The sequence below is a fragment of the Raphanus sativus genome, chromosome 6 (genome assembly GCF_000801105.2).
Source record: "Raphanus sativus cultivar WK10039 chromosome 6, ASM80110v3, whole genome shotgun sequence".
NCBI lineage: Eukaryota > Viridiplantae > Streptophyta > Magnoliopsida > Brassicales > Brassicaceae > Raphanus > Raphanus sativus.
The window spans coordinates 2,854,928-2,880,045 of NC_079516.1; the positions used below are offsets into that span (position 1 = coordinate 2,854,928).

The following is a 25,118-nucleotide window of genomic DNA, read 5'->3' on the forward strand; positions in this document are numbered from 1 at the left end:
TCCGAGTATTTTGGAAAACTTAAAGGTATTTTATATATTTTTAATATTTTTAATATACATTATATATAAAAACAATGTATATATTTAACTATATAAATTTATTTCAGATATATTCGGGTACCCAAAATATTTCGGTTCGGATCGGGTTCGGTTTCGGTTCTTTAAATACCGAAATTTTGAGCCCGTTCGGATATTTAATCAATTTCGGTTCGGGTTCGGTGCTACTTTTTCGGATCAGATTCGGTTCGATTTTTCGGGTTCGGATTTTTTGCCCAGCCCTAGTATCAATTAATGATAATACTAATATATAATTTGAAGATCAAATTTAAGAGAAAAGAACCATGTAAATGTATTAAAATTGAGGTGTGGATAAATAATAATATCTCTTTTTTTTGTGACGGATAAACAATAATAATATCTCATGAAACAAGAGTAGGCTTTTTTCTATTAACAATATTAATATGCAATGAATTATATTTAAGGTATTCTAAGAGTTATGTTATTTTAAATAGGATAAATTTCATATATTATATATGAACTTAAAGAAAATAAACTAAAATGATAATAAACATATAAAACCATGATCTAAATATGATTAATTTGACTATATAATCATTATAATAATCTTAAATAATACAATAGTATTTGATACTATTATATGGCAAATCAGAGTTAATACACTCCTGTTGTATTAATCTTAAATAGTGTCAATTAAAATGAATAAGGATAAATAATTTTATGATTCAATTTGCTAAAGAAAACAAATCCTGTAAATGTTTTTAATTTGAGGTGTAAAATCATAGATCAGGAGTCGCCTTTTGCGGTGTTGCATAAATACACTATCTAACAGAACAATGAATATCTCTTACCAATGAGAATCTTGGTTCCAATCTCATAAAAGTTAGAATCGTGCACGCCTCTCTAAGTATCTCATACATTCACAGACCCCATCTTGAGTTTAGAGATCTTGTCCGAGGAAAAAGGTTCAGCTTTTTGGATTTTCTGAGAGAGAAACCAGATGGGTTTGCTCTGAATCAATCGGACAAAAAAATCAAATCTTTCTTGTTTTGTTGTTTGATATGAACGAGAACGGTGGCTGTTCATGGGGTGGTGGTTTCAAGAGTGTTGTAAGAAGGAAACAAGTTGACTCTGGTCATCATATCAAAAAACACGACGGAGATGATCATCATCGTCATCAGCTTGCCAAGAAACTAACAGCCGTTGACCTTGTTGCTATTGGTATGATGAGACAAAAGATCCAAACTTTCCTTTTGTTTAATTTAATTGATCATTTATTTATTTTTGTTGAAATATTTGAAGGAGTGGGAACAACAATTGGAGCAGGAGTGTATATACTCGTGGGGACAGTAGCTAGACAACACACAGGACCTGCTCTTGCTGTATCATTCTTCATCGCTGGAGTAGCAGCTGCTCTCTCCGCTTGTTGCTATGCTGAGCTTGCTTCTCGCTGTCCATCTGCTGGCAGTGCTTATCATTATGCATACATATGTCTTGGAGAAGGGTAGGTAGCTTGAACCTGTAGTTGTGTTCCAGTCTTAAAGCTGAGACTCTCAATGTTCTTGTTTCATAGGATTGCTTGGTTGGTTGGTTGGGCACTGGTGTTGGATTACACGATTGGTGGATCAGCTATTGCACGTGGCATATCTCCAAATCTGGTAAATTCTCTTTGAGTTATATGTGTGTTCTGCTTTTCTTGGGTTTGATTCTGTACTGGTGTTTTTGTTTTAGGCATCTTTTTTTGGAGGGTCAGACAAACTTCCTGTGTTCTTAGCTCGACAAACTATACCCGGACTTGGTATTGTGGTTGATCCATGTGCAGCGCTGTTGATTATGATTGTTACAATACTACTTTGCTTTGGGATAAAGGAGGTACTGACATTAAAAAAAATACTTGAAATGAAATTCATAACAAGATTGTTAGATAGTTTAACAGTATTTTTGTCTTGACAGAGCTCATTAGTACAAGCGATTGTAACATCGGTGAATGTCTGCACCTTGGTTTTCATCATAGCAGTTGGTGGATATTTAGCTTTCAAGACTGGCTGGGTTGGCTATGATCTTCCTGAGGGGTATATTAGTTAAGCCTATTCTTCTTCTTCTAGTGTGTTTAGTTAGCTATGTGTCACATAATTATTTTTAAAGGTCAATATATTTACAGGTATTTTCCTTATGGATTAAATGGGATTCTCGCCGGATCTGCTGTAGTATTCTTCTCATACATTGGGTTTGATACCGTAACAAGCACGGCTGAGGAGGTACACATGCTTTTAAGATTCTGTTATAGAACTTAAGATAGTGATAAAAGAGGATGTTTGGTATTAGTATTGTCAACTCTTTCTTCCATGAATAAGCTCTTAAACTTTTGGTAATTGCCGCAACAGGTTAAAAATCCTCAAAGGGATCTTCCGTTGGGGATTGGGATTGCATTACTGATATGCTGCATTTTGTATATGCTTTTATCAGTAGTTATTGTTGGGTTGGTCCCTTACTATACACTGGATCCTGATACTCCTATCTCCTCTGCATTTGGAGACAGTGGGATGCAATGGGCAGCGTAAGCATGATACATCTTTTGAGACTGAAACAGCTCGATTTCATTAGAGTGAATATTAATACAAATACTACTTTCATATATGTTTCAGGTACATCTTAACTACTGGGGCAATAACTGCTCTGTGCGCGAGTTTGTTGGGTTCACTTCTGGCTCAGGTACTAACCAATTCTTATTGTTCTGTAGATCCCAGGTTCAACACTTTTGTTATTGATATTTCTTGGTTGTTAAAGTAGGTCCATGCTAGTTTTCATGTGGGTCATGGTAATGCACACTTGTAACTTTGACAGTGCTTTTTGGTTGCTTCTGTCAGCCGAGAATCTTCATGGCGATGGCTAGGGATGGATTGTTGCCAGCTTTCTTTGCAGAAATTAACCCACGAACTCAAGTACCGGTGAAAAACACAATAGTAATTGGTGTGCTGGCCGCTTCACTGGCATTTTTCATGGATGTTTCACAGTTGTCCGAGATGGTAAGCTCTGATCTTTTTCCTACATTACATGTCCGATTCTTACCTGCAATTAGTAGCCGAGAGGAAGACAGAGGTTTCATTGATTAGTATAGTATTGATATTAGTGTTGAGATAGAGGTTGAAACTTACTTCTATTTAAAAGATCATTCTCTTTGTAACACACATTGTTTTTTCATTCATCAGGTTAGTGTAGGCACTCTGATGGCATTCACTGCTGTAGCAGCCTGTGTGTTAGTTCTCAGATACGTACCACCAGATGGAGTTCCCCTACCAACCTCCTCCCGAACTTGGACTGCTAGTGGTGAAAGTAGAGTGCAACCTGAAAATGTTCTTGAAGATGCTATAGAATCTTCTGATTCTCCTCTTCTTGGTGATGAAAGAGATCAAGGTACTAAAATGTGATCGTTCACATAGTCACCCTTTGTATGATATTGTACTGTAATACACTCAAATCTTTACTGCCATTCATCCGTGTTTGTTATGTTTTCACTGAACAGATGAAAAGTATTTTGGAAAGAGAAGAAAAATTGCTGCTTGCAGTATAGTTCTTGTGTGCATAGGTGTCTTAGGCCTTGCTTCAGGAGCTTCTGCTGAGCGTCTTCCAAGGTCGGTATCTTATGTCTGTGTATCCATGCGTTTAGTTGAGTCTTCATCACTTATAAATATATATATATAGTTTGAACTATCACTGCTACTTGCGTGTTGAGCTCAAGTAGATTTCGATCCATGTTCGTGAAACAGTTTTCAACTCTGTTGTTGAAAGATTTTCATGTTTTTAAAAAAAAATTTGTATGCTTTATATCATCTAATGCGTTTTCTTCTTGACCATGACAGTTTTCCTCGGTTCACTATGTGTGGTGTCAGTGCAACCATCTTACTTGGAAGTTTGATTACTCTTGGGTGCATCGATGAGGATGATGAAAGGCACAACTTCGGGCACCAAGGAGGTGAGGTTTGAAGGCTTATGCCTTTTGTTGCCTATTCATACAGCACAAAAAAATGAGAAATCTAGTTGAATATAAGGTACTGCAAGCTATCATTGAGCTTTGGTCGGTGCCGCACGTTCTCCAAAGATGCTGCTTGCTTAACAGTTTCTACATATGCGCTGAGTTTGTTGGAAAAAAAACTGTTAAGCAAGCAGCCTTTGAAGAACATGAGGCACCAACCAAAGTTCAATGATGGCTTGTAGCATCCTATATTCAACTAGATTCTTAGTTAGGCTTTGGCAACAACCATGTGCTTTGATTTTTCATTTTGAACTGACACACTATATTTGATTCGGTTTCAGGGTTTCTCTGCCCATTCGTCCCGTATCTACCTGTTCTCTGCATTTTGATCAACACCTACTTGATCATCAACATTGGGTGAGTGAGTTTGATGAAACCATCATGAACATGTATGAATCGAAATTGGATCTTTCTAAAACGTTTTCGGTATTTGTAATGGCAGAGCTGGGACATGGATCAGGGTCTTGATATGGCTGCTTGTTGGAAGCATTATCTATCTATTCTATGGCCGGTCACACAGCTTACTGAACAATGCAGGCTTCGCTCCAACGACTTGTACAGGGGAAACAACAGATCTTCTTGTTTGAGATGGGTGGTTCATAGAAAAGCTGAAGGCGTTGGAGCTCAAGCTTTGTTGCAGCATTTTAAAGAGATGGCACAAGAGTAAAAACACATGCCTATGATATACAACATTCATGTAAATTGTTTAGTTATTCGATATGTTTGTTCCTTCTATTGTCATTGATTAAAGCAACCTTGAGAATGTCTAGAAACAACATATTTGTTTAGAGAAGGTCCTTTGAAAGAGATTTGTACAGAGTAAACAACAGATCGTCTCGTTTCAGTGAGTGATTCATAGTAAAGCTGATGGCGCAAGAGTAAACACAAAGTTAAGGTCCAACCACAAAGTTTGTCTAATCCAAAATCTTAGGAAAAAAAAACAGAGTACCAATCTTCTGATGAAGTTCCTCAAGTGTTGAATATATCACAAAACCCATTTCTTCTTCCTTAGTTGTTGATAATAGCACTCAGCTTGTCAAAGTCACTACTGAACTTTTCAGCTTCCCTCAGGCATCTCTCTTTTATGAGATGAAAGAGCCTGTCAACATGATCAAAGAGGTATATGTCTCTACGAGCTTTAGCTTGAAGTTGTTGATGCAGAAAGCGAATACACTCCGGGTAGTTCCTGCAACAAAATGAAAAACTCTAAATGTCAACAATAATTATTCAAATGATATTGTTTAACGGTTGTTTTTTAATAGAATTACCTTGCATTGTACTGACTCAACAGGTATCTGTACGAGTAATTGACACGTTTCTTCTCTTGGTTTTCAATTTTTTTTCTTTTTTTGAATGTAATCCTGTTCATGTCGTCAGCAACTTTCTACAATTCCACCAATTAAAATTTAGATACCAGTGATTTATATGAAATGATTATTTAAAATAGAGTAATTACCTATATCTCGCTTCTAGTCATGCTTGCCATGGCGGTCCATGTGCACAACCAGTGGCGGATCTAGAACAAGATTTGATCAGGGGCAAAACTATGAAACGCTGTCTAAATTTTTATAACTCTGAAATTTCTGAAATTTGAACAGGGGCAAATTTAAAAAATCTAACTAAAATTACACTAAAATTGCAAGTTCATGGTGGGCAGTTGCCCACCCTATACTCCATGTAGATCCGCCACTGTGCACAACATGTGGATATCATCCAACGTTAGCAATTCAAAACCCCAATGGGTCCAGAACTTAAGGATGGATTTCAAGTTCATGAGCTCTTGAAACTATAAAATAATATGAACACTTTTTAATAGACATACATGTATTAAAATTTTCTTGTTGGATGAGGATGAGACATACCTTGCATGCAGCAACGTAGTACTGACCTTTGCACAAGTGGGCTAAGGCACGAATAGAGTCCTCTTTCCTGGTCATTTCATTGTAACAAGACACTCCACGAAGAGTTTCAACAGCCCGTAGAGAGCAAAGAACCTCCAATTCTCGGGCCTCCAAAGCGACCAGCATGAAGAGAATGCTACTCTCTACTTTGCTCAATACGTCATACGCTTCTCGTACGTGACGGCTTGCGTACAAGAAACTTCCAAGAGCATGTGCATGCCTCTCCGGGTCTTCTTCTTCCTTTAATTCAAACCGCAGCAACCAATCATCAAAAAGGAATATTAAAGGGTACGTATATATTATGAATACTAGTTAGAAATGTACCCTATGCGACGGCAAGTATCTCGGTGTATTGCTTTTGCATGTCCTCTAACATTTTCTGGCTCGCAATATACTTTTCGCCCTTTCTTCCACCAATCTGATCTGATACGAGTTGTAGAAACTCTGGGTTTGTCCTGTAGATATCTCTCCCGGGCTTAAGTCTATCGAACAAGAACTGTAGCGCTTGAAGATCGTCTTCCTCATCATCTAACAGTTTATGCGTCACCATATGAAGAACTCGAAGAAGCAGAGGACCGCCTTGGTGGTAGTTTCGTATGTATTGAGAAGTGTATTCCTCGAAATCGAACATGGCCGCTTTATTTTCTGGAAAAAATGAGAGAACATAAAAAAAGGTTACGTGTCATCCAAGAAATCGAATTGGACTGTAACGTGAGCTATTATTTGTACACTGAATCCAGACTTTGACACAAGTCGTCCTTAACCATGGGTAGAGAGACATGATCAGCCCTATGGTAAGAGTTAGTTTATCATGTCAACCAGAAAAAAGATCGGTTCAGTCCTCTAACAAACACATTGACCAAACATAGAGAACATAACATGACCAAGCCTATTTGTTCCGTCATGTAGCAAACAGTGACAAAATAGAGAGACTGGATATGTACGAACCTTGGGGTTTCATGTTCTCACGCATTTTAGCTATCTTGTTCTTGATCTCCACGGATGGTTTGAAAACTGCTAGAGTTGGGTTCTTACAGACGAAACAAGTTGCGTTGTTCTTGTGGTGCTGCCATAATAAATCCAAAATAACAACAAAAAATGAAGCTGCATTTCCACTTAACTATTGATGCAAGTTACAAACCTTGTTCGGTAATGGAAGGAGTCAAAAATGGAGTTCTTAGGGAATCATTCGTACCTTTAGAGCACATGGTTTGCAGAAGTAGTGATCACAAGTTGTTACAACCGGATCCAAGAATGGTAATTCGCAAAAAGGACATGCTAGAGGCAATGCATCATCATCCTCTGTTCTAGCGACCTCCTCTGAATCCTCACCAAGCCTACTTGCCATTTCCCTTTGTTGAGATTGGGACTCCTCTTCAGCACGTCGAGATTCTACCTCCTCAGGCGTTTTAGCTTCACCAGAGTCTCTGACATTCTTGCACAGATTCAGAAACAACTTGTAGTTTTCTCCTTGTGGTTTCCTAAAAATTAGCAAGTATTAAGACTCATCAGAATCAAATTCAGATTCACGACTCTGATTTCGATTAGATTTGATGACAAATCACACACAACGGTAGCGATCTCTTTACCGAATTTAATTTTACCCTAAGTTTACGCGTAACAGAGATTTCAAGAAAAGAGACGACGAACATACTCAAATACTGGAAAGAAACCACCATGAACGAGTATTACCGAAACAAAATCACATTACTTAGAAGAAGCTAGGGATTGTATACTTAAAAAATGGCGGCAAAATCGGCGACGTCGAAAGAAACTAAACGAAACAGAGTGAAAATGAGCGAAAGAGGTTGATCACCTTGGATTAAGAAAAAAAAAGTTGAATCGCCGGTGTATTACGCCGGAATTGAGCAAATCGACGGTGAAGAACTCTTCAGGTTTCGAGAGCGATGGCTAGAGTTGCAGAGCAAAACAGAAGGAAGAAGACATAGACGAGTTAGAACGGAGGGAGAGTTTGTTAGTTACGCGATGCGTTGGATTTGAATGATTTACTTTGGGTTTTGATGGGCCTTTTGTTAAGGCTACAAGCCCACTAAGTTTTGCTTTTCTTTATAAACACCATATTACCTTTTTTTTTTGGGCAAACGCATATCTAATCTATTAAAACTGCAGTACAATTAATATTTAACCCTGATTTTTCATGATATCTAATCTATTAAAACTAAAGTACAATTAATATTTAACTCTGATTTTTTCATGATATTTACGACTAAATGCCATTGCTATTAACTATAAACATTCGCCAATATATAAGAAAGGCTTTTATAGCCATATGACAAAACGATCGACCCGTTAATCCTTTGTTTGACCCAAATGGCTTGAATTTGTAAATCTCTAACCATATCTGTCTCACAAAACTAGACTATACCAACGACCAATACTTGTTTTTGTTAGAACTATATCCATCCTCAAACCAAGAAATAATTACATTATTTTTTTCTTTATTATAAAAAACAACTACATTACTTTATTTTGCAATTAATCTGTTTTCATAACAATTGAGTGTAGAAAATTAATTGATATTTTTAAAATATAATATGAAAACATAGATTATTCTAAACAACTATCATTTCTATAGTATAACTAAATAAATTTTAGAAATGTATTGTATGAAAACTATCCAAATTAAAAAAAGACATACTTTTATGTGATTCTTTATTTGATAATTTCAGAATATGAATTTATTTGTACCGAACTCAAAAATATATTAGTACATAATAATAATAACAAAGTTTAATGTATACAGTAAATCATTATACATTAAGAATGTCACATAAAAATTTTAAACAATAAGATTATAAAGTTATACAATATGGAAAATTAAAATGTAAATTTTATATTTAAAACTTTTAGTTCTACATTTATAAAATGAAAAAAATACCCGCACGAACGTGCGGGTTAAAATCTAGTTACCTTATGGTCTTATCTGTTCACTTTCTCTTTTTCCCAAATCAAAGCCTTAAGCTCGATCCTCCACTTAATTTATTTTATAATTTTATTAAAATTTGATTAAGATATACACTAGAAATTCTATAAATTAATATTTAATAAATCAATACTCAATAAATTAATAACCATTATAAATTAATAAATTCCTTCGATTTCAAGTTAGACCGATCCAAAATATGACATAAATCGGTAAAATAATTAAATAATAGAATTTTAGAAAATATTATAAAAATATATAGTCCTATTAAAATTACAAATTAATAATTTATATGTATACACATTTTATATAAATACAAATCAACCATATATTCTTTGTTTTATATTTACAGTGGAATTATTTTATATTTTCTTAACACTTAACATACCTTAATAATATTTAACAAAATTATATCTAAAACCTTAACTAAATTATATGGAATATTTTTTATATACACCAAATAATATAATAAAACCAACATAAATTTCGAATTTTCAGAAAAATAAAATAATGTATATACAATAAAATGAAATATTTTTCTTATTTTAGATAAAAATATATATTAAAATAGAAAATCTAAAAACGAAAATTTTCATAAATAAATAACTTTATAAATTAATAAAATACAACAGAGGTTTTATTGTAGTGTATATTTTTGTATTAATTTTATTTACCTTTCTGTTATTTGAAAAGGAATTTTCTAATTCTACACCTTCTATTTACTAATTTATTTTCTAATTTTATTAAGATATTACTTTGTGTTAATTTTAGTGACCTTTCTGTTTTTTTTTTTAATATTTCGCTTTTTCTTTTATTCCCTAATTTATATTTCTAATTTGATTAAGATATACTTTGGGTTAATTTTAAAGTAACGTGTTACCTTTTTTTTCCTATTACCCTAAGAAAAGTAAATAATGACAAACCTAAAACACAACTTCTGTATATATCGTTTAAGAAATAGTATCATAAGGCAAAGTGGAGATGATCGGTTCCAACAAAACGATACTCAAGGACCCGATCCTTATCCTCGACCTGGTTATATTGGTCATGGAACGATTAAGCTTTGTTGATTTTCATAGAGCCAGATGCGTTTCTTCAGTATGGTATTCCGCTTCAAAATCATGCCGCATGAGACAAGCAAACCCATGGCTCGTCCTCTTTCCTGCAGACGTACTTCACTTACCCGAGGAAAGCATAGACGATTCATGTAAGTTGTTCGATCCTATTGACCACAAATCATACACAGTAAGAGATCTCGGTTCTGATATCCTCAGGACTTCTTGTTTGGCAAGTTACAATAGCTGGTTCCTCATGTTAGACCGTAAAACCCGTTTTTATCTTTTGAATATGTTCACTCGAGAGAGGATTCATCTCCCGTTTCTCGATTCAATGGAATCAACCGACGGATCAAAGTTGAAATTCAAGAGAAATTTTGACTCTAGTTTCACGGTTACGACATTCCATTACAAAGATAACTTAACATTGTTAACAACGTGCTATGGAATAAGCGCTGCCGTTTTGTGGGTAGATGAAAGAAACAAAGATTATTTAGTTGTGTGGGCTTTTGATCGCTCTCTTGCATATCACAAGAAAGGACACGATAGCTGGAGAGTGTTTCGATCATCAAAGAATCAAAGATGCGTCGATATGGTGTTTATAGAAAACAAGCTTTACGTGCTTGTTGAAGACGGAAGCACTACTGCTTTTGATTTCTCTTGTGGTGATTCTCCTAAGGAGTTTGCAAGTTTCACGTCTCCGGAGTGTTATGGGCCTTATGGACCAATCCGTTTCAAACATCTTGCTGTGACTTTGTCTGGACAAGTTTTGGCTATTTCAGGAGTTAGGAACCACGTCTTGAACATCTACAAGATGGATCCTAAATCATCAGAATGGGCTATAATCGAGTCTCTAGGGGACGAAGCATTGCTTTTGGATCAACGAATAACGGTTCCAGCCAAAGATGGAGTTCTGAAAAATTGCTTATATTATAGTAATGATCAGTTTCGTGGAGACAATGACTATCATCTACGGGAGGATGATAACGGCATTTGCGTCGTCAATATTCAGACCATGAATAAAGTTCAATTGTTTAATCATCTTACTGCTTCGTCGCCACTACCTTTCAAGGATGCTCGTTGGTTTGTTCCCACTTTTGGTGGAAAATAAAACTTAAAAAATGATTTTACCTCTATCTTTTTGGTAATGTTGAATGATTTTTTTTGCTCTATCCATCATATTCTTAGAATATTTTTTTAAGTCAAAGAACACTATTACATGGTGATATCAATATCAAAGACATTCTAGTGATAGATATCAAAGACATAATAGTGAGAGAAATATGTACATGGAGGACTTAATTTGGAAGCATAGAATCCAATCTTGCAACCTTTTTTAGGTATTTTTAGTTCTTACTCTCAATCTCTAGATCCGTCTCAACTTAAAATGTCAGTTTTCAAAATATTAAGATATAGTATGTTGCATCGTGTTCAAAAAAAAAAAAGATATAGTATGTTGCAATAAAATTATATTTTTTTGTTGCTAATATTGTCTGGATATATAAAATCAGACTAAAAATATGTCTTATCAACATTGGTCTTAACAAAATATCATTTGTCGGAGTTGGTTAATGTTTATGTCAAGTTTGGTGACAATCACCTTTCAAACTATTGGTGCCATGCCTAATATCTGTTGGTGCCTATTCTAAAACAGTTTAGCTCATAAATGATGATGAGCAATTAGAGTATGAATTTTGATTCGTACGTCAATGTGATATTTATTGTTTATCGTTTTGTAACATTTTGATTTCCCTAGTATTGTTTTTGGAACCTGTAAACTTTTCTGACAATTGTTAAATATACGGGTGTAATAGAAAGAATCAATAAATATAAACCCATCTTTGTAATACAACAAACTAGTTCAGCATTAAACCACACAACACACTCTCTCTCTATTCTTCATGGTCTAGATTCCAAGAAAATTTACAGAGAGGAACAAAATGGCGATGAAGAAGCTATTGATGATCTCATTCTCTCTAACGTCTCTCCTCTTCTCATTCTTTTACATCATCCCCACAACCACAACTCTCTTCGCTTCTTCAAAGATCCCCACTACATCCATTGAATCCAACCAAGACTTCAACTCTACGCTTCCCTCTTTCGCCTACCTCATCTCTGCCTCCAAAGGGGACGTTGATAAACTCAAACGCCTCCTCCGATCTCTCTACCACCGCAGAAACCATTACTTGATCCACCTAGACCTCGAGGCCCCCGAGGATGAGCATTTGGAGATGGCCAGGTTCGTGGCGGGAGAGCCTCTGTTTCAGCCCGAGGGTAATGTGATGATCGTAGGCAAACCAAATCTTGTTACTTACAGAGGACCAACGATGCTCGCGACGACGCTTCACGCAATGGCTTTGCTCTTGAGATGTTGTCGGTGGGATTGGTTCATCAATCTAAGTGCTTCTGATTATCCTCTAGTTAAACAAGACGGTACGGTGAGTGTACCCTTTTATTTAATTTTGACTAACCAAATATATGTGTGTTTTCATCATCTCTTGCTTTTAGACTGATTAAGATTTGGATCTAGATTTGTGTGATGTACAAATGAACCGGTTAGGATCGATGTGTACATTTGGTTATCTATTTTCATCTTAGTTTGGATTTTGGAATTATTATGATAAGAATGCAGTGGTTATGATCGGTTTGTGTGGCACATGAATGTACTAGTTAGGATTGGTTAAGACATTGATTTTCAACTCAAGTTATTATTAGGCTGATAATGGTGTGTCTATATATGGGAGTGTGATGTAATTGTTGTGTAGTTTATTAATCTATTAAATAAATGCAGATCTGATCTATGCTTTTTCTGAGTTGCCTAGAGATCTCAACTTCATTCAGCACACAAGCCGGTTGGGATGGAAAATGTTAGTTTTACTTCTTTTCTTTTCTACGTTTTTATCATTGAAATTAAATACTATACTAGCCTGAGTTGCCTCGGGCAGGTGTGAATACCTCCGTTTCGATAGCTCAGACCACAGACCTTTGATCACGTACTTCGAGCCCCTGCGCAAGAAGAAGAGGGGAATTTTTCGTTATGACCGTCGTCTCAACACCAACTCAGTAGTCTCAAGCATAATAAAGCACACATGGTTAAGCGATACCCAACGAAAAGTCAAGCAAAAGATAGATGCGTGTAGAACAGCTATCATCAGTTGGTCAAAGAAACAAAGGGAAGCGAACCTAGCACAAATGGAGAAACTAAAGGCAACAATAGAGGAACAAACAATCTCTACCCAACCAGATGAAAACTTACTGGAGAACCTAAAGAAGAAACTAAATGAAGCTTACAAGGTAGAGGAGAACTTCTGGAAGCAAAGAAGCAGACAACTCTGGCTCCACCTAGGAGATAAGAACTCCGGTTTCTTCCACGCCTCTACAAAGAAAAGGAAAGCAATCAATAAATTTGCAGTTATAGAGGATACAGAAGGCAAACAAGTTTATAAAGAAGAAGAGATTGCAGCCACAATCCAAGAATACTTCCAAGAGATGTTCACCCCAGGGATCTACAACCCTCAACTAATGGAGGAAGTAGTAACAGAAGCAATCACCCCAAGAATAACGGATGAACAAAACGCTAAACTAGTGGCCGTACCGTTGGAGGAAGAAATTAAGGAGGCTCTCTTCTCAATCCATCCGGAAAAGGCCCCTGGCCCTGATGGATTCTCAGCCTGCTTCTTTCAACTGAATTGGAACGTGGTGGGTAAAGATATCATCCGTGAAGTCCAAGACTTCTTCACATCCGGCTGCATGCCGAGAACAATAAATGAAACCCACGTCAGATTAATACCAAAAGTAAAGGGAGCTACAAAGGTGACAGAGTACAGACCTATTGCTCTCTGCAATGTCTACTACAAGACCATTTCAAAACTACTCACCAACCGCCTGCAACCACTGCTCCCATTCCTAATCGCTGAGACTCAATCTGCGTTTGTCCCCAAAAGAGCCATATCAGACAACGTGTTAATTACACACGAGATCCTACACTATCTAAAGAGCTCAAAAGCAGAGAAACACTTCTCAATGGCAATCAAGACAGACATGAGCAAAGCCTACGACAGGCTAAAGTGGGAATTTATCTATCAAGTCCTAACAAAGATGAATTTCAAGCAACAGTTTATCGAGCTAATCATGCAATGTATCACATCAGTAAGCTATACATTCATTATCAACGGGGCAACCAGAGGTTTTGTTAAACCGGGAAGAGGGATCAGACAGGGAGACCCTCTTTCTCCTTACCTGTTTATCCTCTGCAGTGAGGTCCTCTCCGGCTTATGCTTGAAAGCGCAGCACAATGGTCTCCTAAAAGGGATAGCAATCGCAACACACAGCCCTAAGATCACCCACCTCCTTTTTGCCGACGATACCATGTTTTTCTGCAAAGCAAACAGGAAAAACGCTGAGTCTCTGAAGAAAATCATAAGTGTCTATGAAGCAGTCTCAGGCCAACTAATAAACAAGCAAAAGTCGTCTGTTTTCTTCTCTAAGTGTACCAATCCTTCGACGCGTACTCTTATGAAAACTACCCTTGGTATTGACAAAGATGGAGGAATGGGGAAGTACCTGGGTCTTCCTGAGCACTTCGGCAGGAAAAAGAAGGATGTCTTTGCTTCAATCCTGGATCGAGTAAAGCAACGTGCAGTAAGTTGGTCGTCAAAGTTCCTCTCGAGCGCAGGGAAATGCACCATGATCAAAAGCGTCCTATCAGCGATGCCATCCCACTCAATGTCTTGCTTCAAACTCCCACAGTCCCTATGTGCCAATCTCCAATCTACTCTGACGAGATTTTGGTGGGATGATGACCCTGCAAAACACAAAATGGCATGGATATCATGGGAAAAAATGTCAAAACCAAAAAAGCTAGGAGGTCTAGGCTTCAAAAACCTTACCACCTTTAATGACGCCTTGCTCGCTAAACTGGGATGGAGAATCCTAAAGAATCCAAATTGCCTCCTAGCTCGCTGTCTCCTAGGCAAGTATTGCCAATCAGAGATCTTCCTACAATGCAAACCCCCATCCTCCTCCCACGGTTGGAGGAGCATCCTAATAGGCAGAGACCTTCTCGCTAAACAGCTAGGATGGGTAATCGGAAACGGGGAATCAGTCAACGTCTGGAAGGATGATTGGCTATCTTGTAGAGAACAATCACGACCTATGGGACCGGCGCTAGAAGCACATCTCTCACTCAAAGTATCCGACCTCCTACTGCCAAATTCATCAGAATGGAACTTAGGGATGATTGAACAGATACTACCCTTCCACAAGGCTCAAATCCTACAACTCAAACCGAGTACAGAGAGATTACCTGATGAACTGGTGTGGCTAAAGAACCCCACAGGCGACTACACCACCAGATCAGGCTATAGAGCACAGATGGAAGAGGCGCCACCACCAACTCTACCGCATCCAGAAGCAGCAATAGATTGGATAGCCAATGTCTGGAACATAAAAACAGCAGAAAAAATCAAGATATTTATCTGGAAATCCCTACAAGGTGCACTACCAGTAGGAGAACAATTTGCAATCCGAAACATCTCAGTGAGCCCTCTATGTCATCGATGCAATGAACTTGAAACAGTTACTCACCTTTTGTTCCATTGCCCATTTGCGAGAAAGGTATGGGAGTTAGCGCCTCTAAAATCCCCAATCAGACCATTGGAGATCATCTCTGAGCATGAAGGATGGGAGCTAATAAGGAAACTTCCCTCGCTCCCCACGATAGGACTAGATGAAGGAACCCTAGCAGCTTCGATAATCTGGTGTTTGTGGATCTCTAGAAACCAGATGATCTTCCAAAAAAGGACTGGCACACCGGAGGAGACAATACTCAAAGCCATTGTAGATGGCCGAGAGTGGAAGCTGGCTCAACCTCCGCCAAAACATGCCATCCCGAAACCTTTGATCAGAACCGAACCAAACCTTAGACGCCTCGGAGTGACAGCGGTGTACACAGACGCCGCCTGGAATGCCTCGACTGGTGCAGCAGGACTTGGTTGGGTGATTGATGATCGGGTCTCAACATCACAAAACTCAACGACATCATTGCATGTGTCGTCGCCCCTTATGGCAGAAGCCTTGGCTGTCCGATCAGCCATAAACTTTGCCCTCTCTTGCAGGATCGAAGAAATCTCACTCTCCTCAGACTCTCAAACTCTCATCAATATCATCAACCGTAAAGAGATGAAGACAGAGATTTTTGGAATCCTTCGAGACATCTACCACTCTGCTTTTTCATTCAAGTCGATTAGCTTCAATTTCATTTCTAGACTAAACAATGTCAGGGCCGACCTTGTGGCTAAGCAGGCCTTATGGGCCCTTCACGTTTCTTAATCAATTATAAAAGCCCGTTTGCACAAAAAAAAAAATACTATACTATTGATGAGAAAAACAGAAAATAAATTAAATATGCGTATATAAATATAATTTGAACTATCTGCAAAGCAGTCTTGACTCTTAGCGGAATTGTAAGGAAAAACATATGATTAAGATTAGTAATATGATGAAATGTGTAGGAACAAAAGAGGGAAACCAATAATAATAGATCCAGGACTTTATAGCCTCAACAAGTCAGAGATTTGGTGGGTTATCAAACAGCGAAGCCTCCCTACTTCTTTCAAGCTCTTCACAGGTTTCCTTTACTCTTTCACTTTTTATTTTTAATAATTTAAACACCAAAAAAAACTATATGATGTTTAGAAGTTTAATCTAAAAAGAAAAAGAGATTAGAAGATTGTTGCGTCTAAGGATTGAGCTGAGTAAGACATAAAACCTAATATTTTTTGTTAAAAGGATAAAAATGTAGAAGTTTACTTTTTGGTGAAATGTATTTTTATTTAGTAAAGAAATGCAGAGTTGATACAATATAGCATGGAAAACTATTTCAGGTTCAGCTTGGACGTTCCTATCAAGACCGTTTTCAGAATACTGCATAATAGGTTATGACAACTTACCAAGAACACTCCTTCTATACTACACCAACTTTGTTTCATCTCCGGAAGGCTATTTTCAGACACTCATATGCAACTCGGATGAGTTCAAGAACACAACCGTGAACCACGATCTCCACTACATTTCTTGGGACAATCCGCCAAAGCAGCATCCTAAGACTTTAGGGACAAAGGATTACAGAAAGATGGTAATGAGTAACAGACCCTTTGCAAGGAAGTTCAAGAGCAATGACCCAGTTCTCAATAGGATAGACCGAGAGATCCTGAGAAACAAACCGAAGCGTGGGTCAAAACCTGGTCCTGGTCCGGGGGCTAGGAGGCTGAAGAGTTTGCTTTTGAGGCTTATGTTGAGAAAAAACTTTGTCAGGAGACAATGTAGATAGGAAGTGTGAGCTATGCTACTCTATATGGAGATACCTTTGATCTTATTCTTTCTTGGTTTGTTTTTTCGTGTTTATTCTTTAGTGCTTTATAAAAAGAATAAGGAAAATTTAGATATAATGTTGAAGTGGATTTGGTTTTGGACTTCCAAACCATTATAATATATAGAATTTTGGATGGACTAGGTTGTGATACTCCATATTATAAGCGTTTGACCAATCTTTGATCTTTGTGAAAGCATATGTTTCAGCTATTGCTGTTGATACTTGTCTTTGGGGAATAAGTAGATTTAAGTTTTTTTTTTGTGTTTTTACTACTTGATTTATCTTGATTTTCTAGTGTTCAATATTGGGAAAGGCAAGTGAAAGAGGTCAAACCAAACCAAACAAAACTGATCTTCAAATCAAAATGAAAAACTTAGTTGAAATGAGTAAATTTTATAGATATCCGAGAAACTAAACAAAGTCGAGACATGAAATAAGGAACTAAGGATGATTGAGATAGATTGATAATACTATGGTTCACTGTCCTAATCCGGCTAATTTATTCTATGGTTTAAGCTTTCAATATTTATCCTTATTTATTCTATGGTTTAAGCTTTCCTTTTCCTAGAGCGACGCTCCTGTGATGCAGCAACGGTCATACACACTAACTTCTTCACCTAAACCACGACTGACCAGATTTTCTTGAGCTTTATACGAATGTCTTTTAATGTTTAAATTAAATATTTGGCCCACAAAGCACTAACGGTCAAATTTTCCATCTATTGGTGGTGTGATGAGATCTTAATGCCCACTCACGGACCTACCACCACAACTTTAGTTAAAAAACAATGAAGGTATATTGAAAATAATAATAATTAAATATTCAGAGGATTACATGACACGAAATAGATAAACAACAAATAAAACAAGATTCATAGTTGACCACCCTTTGTCTGAATCACAGGATCTGATCAGACATTGAAGGAAGCCGTCGGAAAAAGTTGGCCGGAACAGAAGGCATATCATCTCTGAACCTTGGGTGTCGAATGTAGTAGAAACCAAACCCCAAAAGAAAGATCTTGAACGGCACAATGTAGAACAAGAAGGATGCGAAAAGACAAAACACCACGAATATACACGTAGCTCGTGGGTCCTTCCAGTTGAAAAGCGCCTCAACACGCTCTCCTTGAGCCGCCACATCACCTAGTAAAGTCTGTGCCCGACCAGCCAATGCCCTTAACCGGTCATACCTTATGCGAACAACCTCAGGTGGTCTCGTCGCCGGAAAACCGTCAAACTCCTCGTCTAGCTCGTCGGGTGCAACAGAGTCAACGCAAGAGAGGCGAGTGTCAACGCTATTGACTTTGAATCTGCCACGGCAACGGAACCTTAAGGCTAGGATCAAGAACGCGTACATGAAAACAGTTGGTAGAACTAAATGTGGACACAAGACGATGGCCACGAGAAGCAAGTGAACTAGCACGGTGGTTGGTGGGTGGACCCAAGTTCGTATCCCGTGAACCCAACGGGCTATAGTAGCGGCACGTGACAAGAACGTGATGACACGGAACCAGTTAGCTTTGCTTCTCCTCATGCTCCACACATGATTGTCCGTGTCAAGCATGTACTGAACCACCTCTTGACCCAAAGGAGGCTCAGACCGGGCGAGCCGAGCAGTCACGATACGCATAGCCGTGTGACGTAGAATGTCTTGTTGAGCCGGGCCGAGCGGACGGACGTAGTGCATCCTAGGTAGCATTGGCGTGACATAAGCTTGAATAATGCTTAGCCAAGACGGACAAGAAAACCGAACAGCAATTTCTATTTCTCCCATCTTCTTGGCTCCGCTCGGTAGTACTACCGTTAAGGTGTAGGAGTTGAGGTAGATGCGGTTCATGTCGAGAGTGGAGAGACGTATGCGGATTTTCCCAACCCTTAAATCTCTCCCTTGCTTCCCCGCTTCGTCGCGTTTGTATCGTCCGTTGTCAAACACTCCAATGGTTAGGACCGTGCACGGATCATAAACATCCCATGTGTACTGCTCGTTCCACCGCGGATTAAACCGGTCTAGGATAGTACGAGTCCGAACCCATTTCGGTCCATACTTTGCAACCACATAAGCATCAGTAGTTCCGCGTGTACCGTCTCTGGTTTTCACCGGAAGTAAATTAGTAGCTCCACGGACACCCACTTCCAATAAACCAATAGGTGGCTTGGCTAGCTGCTTAGCGGAAGGTCTAACATCACTCGTCACATGAGCTGCTTCATCCAGCACGTGATACCCGCCTTCAAGGCAAACCTTCACATGTATCCTCCCTGAGTACGGTTTATTCTCGTCACCGGCGAGATTAAACCACCTCGATTTCGGTTCAGTCCGGTCATCATTTCTCCTCTCAATGCTCCCCATGTGAATCTTGGTCTGACCAATTGATTGACCATTCGTTACATCTTCCACAGTCACTATCAAGAACGGCTCAAACGGCTCGGAAGCTACGAAAACTAGATCCTCGTTCCAAGTCGGGTTACCGGATCCAGAAGAAGAAGCTGAAGGTCCGATAGAAGTCCTAGCCGTTTTGAAGACTTGAGGTCCGAGCTGAGCTTTCACATAAAGCTCAGTGGTGGGGTTCTTCGCTTTAGGTTCGGGCCCCGAAGCTAGCTGCAAATCTTGGGTTTGTATGACCGTTAGCCTCAAATACCAAAGCTTCGGAGATAAGTAAACCTTGGACCGGGTCTCCGGTATCAACCCGCCGGAGTCCGACTGCCAAGCCTCTTGGAACGCTTCATCAGCTTGAGTCCCGAGCCAAACAGCGAGCATGACGTCATTCCCCGGAGATTTCTCAGATTCCAACGTGTACCATTGAGGAGCCAAAGGACTATCCGGAGGCACTCTCTTAGGAACCTCCTGAAGATCAAACGACACCGTTCCCAAACAACTCTCCGTAGTCGTCACCGTTTTGTCTTCCTTCTCAACTTTCTCCTCCGACCAAACCGAGACTTCGAGGGAGCTTGAGTTCAAGCTCTCTTTCTCGAAAGCAAACACTTGGTCCCAGTCTTTACCGGTTTGACATCTGGTTTTCACACCGGTTGTCCCGATCACGAGCTTGGCGTAGATCGGACTGCTCCCGTCGTTGTTCGCTCGCTTCGCTTTAGCCACACGGATGTATAGAAACGGCATTCGATCCACGAGATCGTAACCGCCACCACGGTTCTGATCTCTGGTTAGTGAAGGAAGCTCGAGATCCGCTCCGATCAGGTCTTGCCGGTTTAGATTCTCCGGTTTAATTTCTATTTCTTTCTGCTTCACCGTCTCTGTTTTCTGCGGCAGAGCCGTGGGAGGAGGAGCTGCCGCCGCCGCGGCTTCCGGAGGCTTTTTGTTAGCATCTTTAGCCGGAGGAGCTGCAGCGTCTGGTTTTTTCTCCTCCGGTTTAGCTTCTTCCTTAGGTTTCTCCTCCGGTTTAGCTTCTTCCTTCGGTTTCTCCTCTGTTTTCGCCGCCTCTGTTTCTTTCTTCCCTTCCTCTGTTTTCTCCTTCTCCCCAGCCTTGGCTTCCGCCGCCGGAGCATCCGGAGCAGCCTGACCATCCGCCGCAGGCTTCTCCTCCGCCGCTTCCGGAGCCGCCACCGCCGGAGCCGGTATACTTTCGTCGACGTAATACGCCTTTAGACCGATCTCTCCTTTGATCTGAGAGAAGACGCTCCTCTTCTCGAGCGGGTAGTAAACGAGCGTCTCGGATCCCGCCGCCGCGAACGCGTTCCCGGCGATCTTGACCTTCCCGAGAAACGTGCTCCGCTTCCCCGTCTTCTTGTCGTTGCACAGGTTGATCTCCAGGATCTCCTCCCCCATGGTCGCCACGTCGTGCACGAAGAACTCGAGCTTCTCGTCCCACTGGGGATTCAGATCTCGGAACTTGGTCTTCGTCCTCCTCCGCTGGCCGTCGAAATCGACGATCGCGTAGGCGCTCGCCGTTCCCTGGCCGTCTTTAGGCATCAGGTTCCTCGCGTTGCAGATCTCAACGATCAGTTTCCTCAGGACAGTGTCCGTCATTGTTTCTCTGTCTTACGGACGATCTGGAACTGATTGGTTTTGGTTCTTACGATTGAAGAAGATAGAGTGTTCAGTTTCTTTTTGGAGAGAGAGAGAAAATTTGAAATGTTTTTTTTTTCTAGAGAGAGATAACTGATTGTCTGTTTTTTTCTAAGTACTGTTTGTGTTCGAAGCTCGAGAGTGAAGGGGTTTAAAAAGGGGTTTGAGGTAAAGCTACGACACGTCAGCTATGACACGTGAGATAATATGCCACGTGACTTAACATAATAGGACGAATCAAATTGATATTTGTTTTTAAATTAAAAAGGTTTAGTGCAGGTAGTCTGAACACCGTGCTTGATGCTGGTAAGTGGAATCTCCCGTTCGTTTATGAAAAAGAAAATAAAGTACTGATTTTATTTTGTAAAAGTCATGTGTTTTTATTTGCTGTGGTGATAAATAACGGTTTCTGCAATTTTGAAAACATGAGTTAGGTGATGTATAGCTCCCCTTTGAAAAAGATGAACCAAATGACAAGTGACAAATGACACATTGATAACGTTAAAAGATAATTAATGAAGTAAGAGCAACTCCATTGATAGTTTTACTCTAAAACTCACACAGTTTCTCACAAAGAAAAAACATTAAAATAACTGTGGGGCCCACAGAAAATATAAACCGTATCACATAACTCCTTTCCTATGAACCTGTTTTTTAACTGTTCCGCGGGCCCCATACCACGTGGCGACCCGCGATTGATTCGACTTTATTTTTTTTATTTATTATTTTTTTAAAAAAACCAAAAGAAAATTTTTTTTTTTTTTTTTTTGGTCTTGGAATTCGCACCCTATTGCTTAAATCTAACAACTTACAACATGCAGAGAGTTCCCGTTAGAGCGTGTTTACAGCGTTACAAACTTATAATGTTACGTTCAAATTAATTAGTTAACTAGATCTTGACCCGTGCGACCGCACGGATATTAATTTTTACTTTTAGTTTTTATTTATTTATACAAAATAATATATTTATAATATTTAATCGTTTTATATTGACTAAATTAGGAGTGGATATTTGGGTATCCATTCGAATTCGGTTAAAATCTATTCGGGCTTGAGATTTTCGAGTTTAAAGATTCTAGCTTTATTCGTGTATTTATAAATTTTGGTTCCGGTTTGATTCGGATTTTTGCGGGTTTGATAACCCGTTTAAACTATTTTTAAATTTTCAAAATTTATATATCTTTAAATATCTCTAAATCTAAAAATAAAAATAATATAACATGTAAATATGAGTAATGTAATTTAAGTAATGTAAGACAAAGTACCTAAATTAAAAATTAAAAATATGTTTAACTTGAATATTTGGATGAGAATAAATATATATTTTAAGTATTTTGGTGTTTTGATTATTGTTTATCTATTTTAGATGTTTAATTTTGACTATTTTTTATATTTCAAATATTTTAAACAACTTTAAAATAGCTTATATCTTTGATATTAACTCTAAAAATAGCTAACATATTGAAGTATATAAATATGATTTAAATACATATGATTTAAATACATTAGAATATCCAAAATATTTCGTTCAGATCAGGTTTGGTTATGGTTCTCTAGATACCAAAATGGTAAAAATCCGTTTGGATATTATCTAGTTTCGGTTCAAATTTGGTAATATTTTTCGTTCAGATTCGTTAAATGAAAAGTTGATATTATAATTTCTATGAATTGTTTGTCCAATAAAAATGTAATTTTTTTAATTTGAAATTGATTTAATTGAGAAGTTAATGAAGTGTATTTAATTCAAATTTAATTTTGGAAAATACATTAATCTAAGTGAAAAAATACAAATTATTAAAATAGAAAGTATTATTTAGTTGTGTATTTAATTTTGGAAACCACATTAACTAAAGTGAAAAAGACAAGCATAAAATAGAAAACTTAATTAATACTACAGTGGCATGAAGTGTAAATAAAAGTGAAAATTAAGGGGTATTTTTAAATGGTTACTTTTCTTTTAATAAGATAGATGAATCAATGTTTGCTTAAACTCTCTAACATTATGCATCGATTAATGTAATCTCACCGAATTAAATGAGACCTAACAATACATTGTATTAAACCAACTCATTCTGAAAAGTAGAAACATTGTTTAGGATTTTCAGTTGAGTCTTTGCAAGCATAAAAGTAAGTTCCAGGCTTAAAATGGTTGCTATTATCATTTTCGATATGTTCGCCTGGCCTACCTGATTCAACCATTATAATAAGCTGGGCGCTGTTGTTAGTTCTTTCCAAGATGACATTTAAATATTAATTGACATGTAAAATGAAAATTGGTTTCGATAAATTCATATTAATTACGTGAAGTGTAAAACTTCACGAAAATTCTTCTTGATTATGTGAACATGAGATATATGCTTGCATGGCCGGTCAAATGAATTCATGCAACTGGAAACTAACGGATAATCTTTTCAGAAATCCAAATTGCATTGAGAAAAAAAATTGCATACAACTTGCAGTTGTACTTTCTCGAACTGTTATTGCATGATTTTTATCCCTTCACACAAAATGTGAGTGTTTTTGTTTTGTCTACGTTCGGACGGATGTGTACTTGTTTATATCACTTGATACTGATATTATAAATAAACTCGTACCAATGAATCAGAAGCCGTTAGTTCTTGTTCAAAATACGCGCACGTGCACGGCACATTTACATATCTTTCATGTCTATAAGTAGTAGTACTGTTTTTATTATAATTTTCAGTGAAGCTTTGGAGTTTACTTAAGTCATACGAATCTCGTCAGAATACTTTCCTTCTGAATCGGTACGTGGATTCCGAACATCTAATCAAAATATAGTACTTTGTGAAATTTTGTACCAAGTTTTTTTTTTTTGGACCAAGATATTTGTGACGTTTATGTAATGTAGCTTACATATAATCTTTTTATACATGCATAATAGATGATAGAAATTTAGGTCTGAATATTAATTAAAATTCGATGTCTCAGTTCCTTTAAGTGCGAGTAGATTGCGTTTGTCTGAATCATTTACCGTTTAATTTTCAAAGAATTTAAATATATATATATCTATAATCAACACTAACTAATTTCATCTTAATAGGATATAACATAGCTCTCATATGAAGCAAATAAAGATGGGGATTTTTTATATAAAAAATTGAACAAATATGTTGTTCGGAACAAGAGCATCAGAGAATCTTGATGATTTGGCATAAAGATGAAATTACCTTCTTTTTTGAGTTAACTTTATTAATTATCAATTATTGATGATAGTGCCAATACCAGCATTAAAAATTGTATGAACAGTACTTTTTATCAATTATTAAAATATGAAATATCTCAACTTGCTTAGCTTTTAGTTTGCTTACTTGCTGCTCTCTGCAGAAATGAACGTTGCTTTGTTTTCGTGTTTCTTGCAGAGATAAAAAATTCTTGATATTTCAAATGACAATATACAAAACCCTGTCCTATATCTTTCTACATGTATTTGTTTTTAAAGTATAAAATTTATATAATACTGTTGTCCACGTTAGGTCTCTGTCAGATATGTTTTTCCCCAACGGTATTTATTTTTATAGAAAACTAATTTTATTTTTGTTTGTTTTCGTATGGGCCTTCATGAAAAATGAGCAGTTTGAATTTCGGTAGATTTTTAAGTTACTTTAATTAAGGTTTCTTTCGATCCCAAAAGAATGTACCGAACTCTTTGGACCAATGGGCTCGGGTCGCGACGGCAGAAATATTTTAGCTAGGCCAAGCCCTTTATATGAAACGAGCGGGCTTCAAATCAGCAATGTTTATATCCACATGCAA

At 37.8% G+C, this 25,118-nt stretch overlaps 4 protein-coding genes across 4 annotated transcripts; 3 read left to right on the forward strand and 1 right to left on the reverse strand.

Annotated features, from left to right (window-relative positions):
- Positions 1-844: 844 nt before the first annotated feature.
- LOC108806805 (cationic amino acid transporter 4, vacuolar-like) lies at positions 845-4,790 on the forward strand. The gene is made up of 14 exons (XM_018578998.2): positions 845-1,239; positions 1,321-1,522; positions 1,592-1,676; positions 1,750-1,890; positions 1,972-2,090; positions 2,180-2,276; positions 2,403-2,575; positions 2,664-2,730; positions 2,886-3,044; positions 3,228-3,432; positions 3,542-3,650; positions 3,879-3,991; positions 4,333-4,408; positions 4,494-4,790. Exons 1-14 carry the CDS (start codon positions 1,080-1,082, stop codon positions 4,636-4,638), a joined length of 1,851 nt encoding a protein of 616 aa, XP_018434500.1. The 5' UTR covers positions 845-1,079; the 3' UTR covers positions 4,639-4,790.
- A 2,905-nt stretch (positions 4,791-7,695) lies between these two features.
- LOC108807483 (F-box protein KIB4-like) lies at positions 7,696-11,192 on the forward strand. The gene is given in 2 exon segments (XM_056989554.1): positions 7,696-7,759; positions 9,852-11,192. Coding segments are annotated over 2 exon segments (1,275 nt in total). The 3' UTR covers positions 11,063-11,192.
- Positions 11,193-11,826: 634 nt separating this feature from the next.
- Positions 11,827-17,544, forward strand: LOC108806727 (beta-glucuronosyltransferase GlcAT14A). The gene is made up of 4 exons (XM_018578912.2): positions 11,827-12,384; positions 12,743-12,818; positions 16,464-16,579; positions 16,836-17,544. Exons 1-4 carry the CDS (start codon positions 11,892-11,894, stop codon positions 17,279-17,281), a joined length of 1,131 nt encoding a protein of 376 aa, XP_018434414.1. The 5' UTR covers positions 11,827-11,891; the 3' UTR covers positions 17,282-17,544.
- Positions 17,545-18,120: 576 nt separating this feature from the next.
- On the reverse strand, positions 18,121-21,476 carry LOC108805865 (multiple C2 domain and transmembrane region protein 14). Its single transcript, XM_018577838.2, has one exon. The coding sequence runs from the start codon at positions 21,303-21,305 to the stop codon at positions 18,222-18,224; it is 3,084 nt and encodes a 1,027-aa protein (XP_018433340.1). The 5' UTR covers positions 21,306-21,476; the 3' UTR covers positions 18,121-18,221.
- Positions 21,477-25,118: the final 3,642 nt, after the last annotated feature.